The following is a 3592-nucleotide window of genomic DNA, read 5'->3' as shown; positions in this document are numbered from 1 at the left end:
ATATGTATGTATATGGTTTCTGTGTGTGTGACAGAGAGTGAGAGAGAGAGAGATTGGGCACCCAAGTGCCACAACACCACATGGAAGTCTGAGGACAACTTTTAGGAGTAAGTAGGTTCTCTCCTTCCACTGTGTGGCTCCTGAGGTTGAACTCAGGCCATCAGACTTGGTAACAGGAACCTTTATCCACTAAGCCATCTTGCCAGCCTCTAACATTTTTTTTTAATAAGTATTGGCTTTTGTTGAGATGAGGAGGGTGGAGTATTATTGGTCTGGGAATGGAGAGGAAACCTTTTGGAAGGGTTCTCTCTAATCTTTATTCCAACATCTTTTTTTTTTTTTTATTTAATAAGTTTTATTTTTCCAAATGTACAGCTGATTGAACCTGTTCAAGCATCTTCGCCAGCAGCTGGGGCATCTCCACCCTTTGTGTTTCTGGTGTAAATTACTTGGGCTCTGTGCTTTGAAACCAGCTTGATAAGTCCTTTACTAAGTAGCTCCTGAAGGGCTGCCCTGGCCAAAGAACCGCGAATCTTCAGTCTCTCAGAGACCACAGCTGGAGTAATGAGCTTGTAGTTGGGAACCTCCTTACAGAGTTTGTCGTATGTAGCTTTGTCAAACAGGACCAGATTGTTGAGCTTGTCCCGAACTTTGCCTTTGGACCACTTCTTCTTTTTGGCCTTGCCACCAGACTTATTTACTGGGTCCTTGTCTTTTTTGGCCGTCTTTCCGGCATCCTTCTTCTTCTTGTCATCCTTGGGCGGCATGATGAAGCGTGGAGAGAGGCGACGACCACGGCAGCCTCCCTAAGATGTTGGGACAAAAAAGCATTCCAACATCTTTATTGCAGCCACTCTGGGTAATCTGACTTAGAGCCTTTTCTTTCCCTATGTATGATCAGTTAACCTGTTTGATATGGTGGTTTCCCTCTAGCTGTTTTAGGACATCACTGTTACAGAATTTAAAAAGGGAAATATTAAGTCTTGGGGGATCCCTGGTGTATCTAGTAAAGATTTTGCTGGTCACTTACAATTACATTAAAGCACAAATTGAAGAACATTGAAAACTCCCTGCTGATGTGTGGCTGGGGATATTTCCTGTTAGTCATTTTATTGGATGTTTTAGAGATAGTTTAAATGGGGTATGAAACCAAAAAAAAAAAAAAAAAAAGTCTGCCAGAGACTCTAGGCCTGCAGGCTGAAGATGGATGCCCCAACATTACAAAGGAACTTTGGGTGACTGTCCAGGCAGCCAGATGTCTCTGTCATTTCTAGAATTTTGGAAGTTGCTTACAATGCACTTCCTGTTTACTTAGGTAATATTATATTCTTCTGGGGTCTTTGATGGAGTTAAAGACTAGAAAGTTATAGTTTTCCTTAATCATGATAAAAGGTAAATTAGATAAGAAACTTTAGACTCACAAAAATAGGATAGATGATAGAATATTTTCTTTAATTTTGCTAAATACAAATAGACTAGATATTGTAAATATAATTCTTGCTTAATAACTTCTGTTATGTATAATTTTACTATGGTAAAGTTAAAAGCTTTTTGACTAGATAGAAAAGGGGAAGTGCCATGGGATGGTCTTTCTGTATGCTGTGAATATGTATTGCTACCATTGGTTAATAAAGAAGCTTCTATGGCAAGGCAGAATAGAACCAGGCAGGGAATCTAAGGAGAGAGACAAGGAGAAGAAAGGTGGACTCAGAGGAGATGCAAACCTGCCACCCAAGGAGCAACATGTCAGCAGACCAGTAATGCCATGCCATGGCCACATGGCAATGCATAGATGAATAGAAATGTGTTGAATTAAGTTATAAGAGCTAGTTAATGATAAGCCTGAGCCATAGGCCAAACAGTTTGTAATTAATATAAGTCTCTATGTGTTTACTTGGGACCCAGTGGCTGTGGGACACAGGAAAACTTTTGGCTACACTTGAGCCTTGTTTTTTGATGTGTGTGTGTGTGTGTGTGTGTGTGTGTGTGTGTGTGTGTGTGTTATGGATTGATTTGAAACATCTCTGGAAACTTGTGTATTGAAGAATTGGTCTCCAGGGCAGAGATGGGACATGTGGAAAGTAACTGATTTAAAATAACTCTATTCTCATCAATTGGTAGGTTCATAACATATTTGGCTATTGGAAAGTGGTGGCAACTTTGAAGGTAGGGTCTATTTGGAGTGAGCCAGTCACTTTGCTTATGCCCTTGAAGGGTAAATTTTGTCCTTACCCTCCTCCCCTTTTGGCTGTCGTCCATCTGGTGAATTTTCCTCTGTTTCACTTGACAAAATGTCTTTCATCACACTCTCAGAAACAATTGGAGCTTGGTTAACATGAATTAAAACTTCTGAAACCATGAGTCAAAACCAAACCTCTCCTTTAGTTTGGTTTTCTTAAGTCTTTTTTTCCCCCAACAGTGGAAATTTGACTAACATAAACACATCTCCCAAAATTATTGACATCTTAAAAAATGGTTTACTGATAGAAAACAGGCCATATTGATTTCAGAAGCCCATTCCCAAATATCTCTGATTGTGCCTTAGTATCTAAGGTCAGTACAGCGTTATCAGACTGGGTATATACCCCCAGCCACAGGTTCTGCAGACACTAGCTTTACTAGACCTTCAAATGCACACAGAATAGAACTCTGCAATACACTTGCCCTGCTAGCATTAGGGTAAAAGATAGTTTCAGTTCTTTATGCTCTAGAAGAGTGTTCAGGAAGAGTCAGGTAACAGACACTTTTAAAAATGCTTCAGACTAGAAACACACAGGCCTACCTGGGTCCTCTGAAGGCATCCACAGGCCTGCCTGATGCAGGTAGGTAGGTGCCATTATGATGAGCAAATAAATGGTGGAGAAATGGGAGAGAAAGAGGAGCAGAACAATTCGTGTGCTGTGGAGAGAGGAGGAACTGAAGAAGCGAAGGTGGTGAGGAACAGGCTGGTGTGAGTGGCATGCTTGCCACCCAGGGTCATGGTGACCTCTGGGCCTGGGCTGCTGCTAAGGGCCATGTCTGGGTCTCTGGTCCTACCACAGCCGGTGTCTGTGTTGACATCCATAGCCTATGTTGCCAGCAAAGGCCACATGGATGCCCATGTTCTGGGCTGTCACTTGAAGCCATGTTGGTGTCTGAGGGCCATGCTGCAGCCAGGCCATACAGGTTTGAGTGGCCTGCACTGCCACACAGGGCCATAGTGACATCCGGGCCTGAGCTGCAACTGAGGACCATGTCTGGTTTCAAGGTCCTGCACTAGCCAGGGTCTGTGTTGTGTCTGTGGCCTTTGTTGCCACCAAAGGCCACATGGATGCCTGAGGTTTGGGATGACACCTGGGGCCATGTTGGTGTGTGAGGGCCATGCTGCCACTGGGGTCATGCTGACCTGAGTAGCCTGCACTGCCACCCAGGGCCATGGTGTCATCTAGGCTTAGGTTGCTGCTGAAGGCCATGTCTAGGTCCATGGCCCTACACCAACCAGGGTCTGAGGTGATGTTCATGCCTCCTGCTACTACCAAGGGCTGTGTGATACCTGGAGTCTGGTCAGCCACCTGAGACTATGTTGGTGTCCAAGGGCCATGCTGCCACCAGG

General features: G+C 43.9%; 1 protein-coding gene across 1 annotated transcript; it reads right to left on the bottom strand.

Moving 5' to 3' along the window:
- Window positions 1-329: 329 nt before the first annotated feature.
- LOC114710221 (40S ribosomal protein S25-like) lies at window positions 330-836 on the bottom strand. Its single transcript, XM_037202286.1, has one exon. It carries the CDS (start codon window positions 765-767, stop codon window positions 390-392), a length of 378 nt encoding a protein of 125 aa, XP_037058181.1. The 5' UTR covers window positions 768-836; the 3' UTR covers window positions 330-389.
- Between the last annotated feature and the right edge of the window lie 2756 nt (window positions 837-3592).

The sequence above is a fragment of the Peromyscus leucopus genome, chromosome 2, assembly GCF_004664715.2.
Source record: "Peromyscus leucopus breed LL Stock chromosome 2, UCI_PerLeu_2.1, whole genome shotgun sequence".
NCBI classification, from domain to species: Eukaryota; Metazoa; Chordata; class Mammalia; order Rodentia; family Cricetidae; genus Peromyscus; species Peromyscus leucopus.
This window is presented reverse-complemented; position numbering and strand designations above follow the sequence as displayed.

What these genes read in the sequence shown, in the direction of transcription:
- LOC114710221 (XM_037202286.1), bottom strand. Translation starts at nt 767, where the DNA reads ATGCCGCCCAAGGATGACAAGAAGAAGAAGGATGCCGGAAAGACGGCC.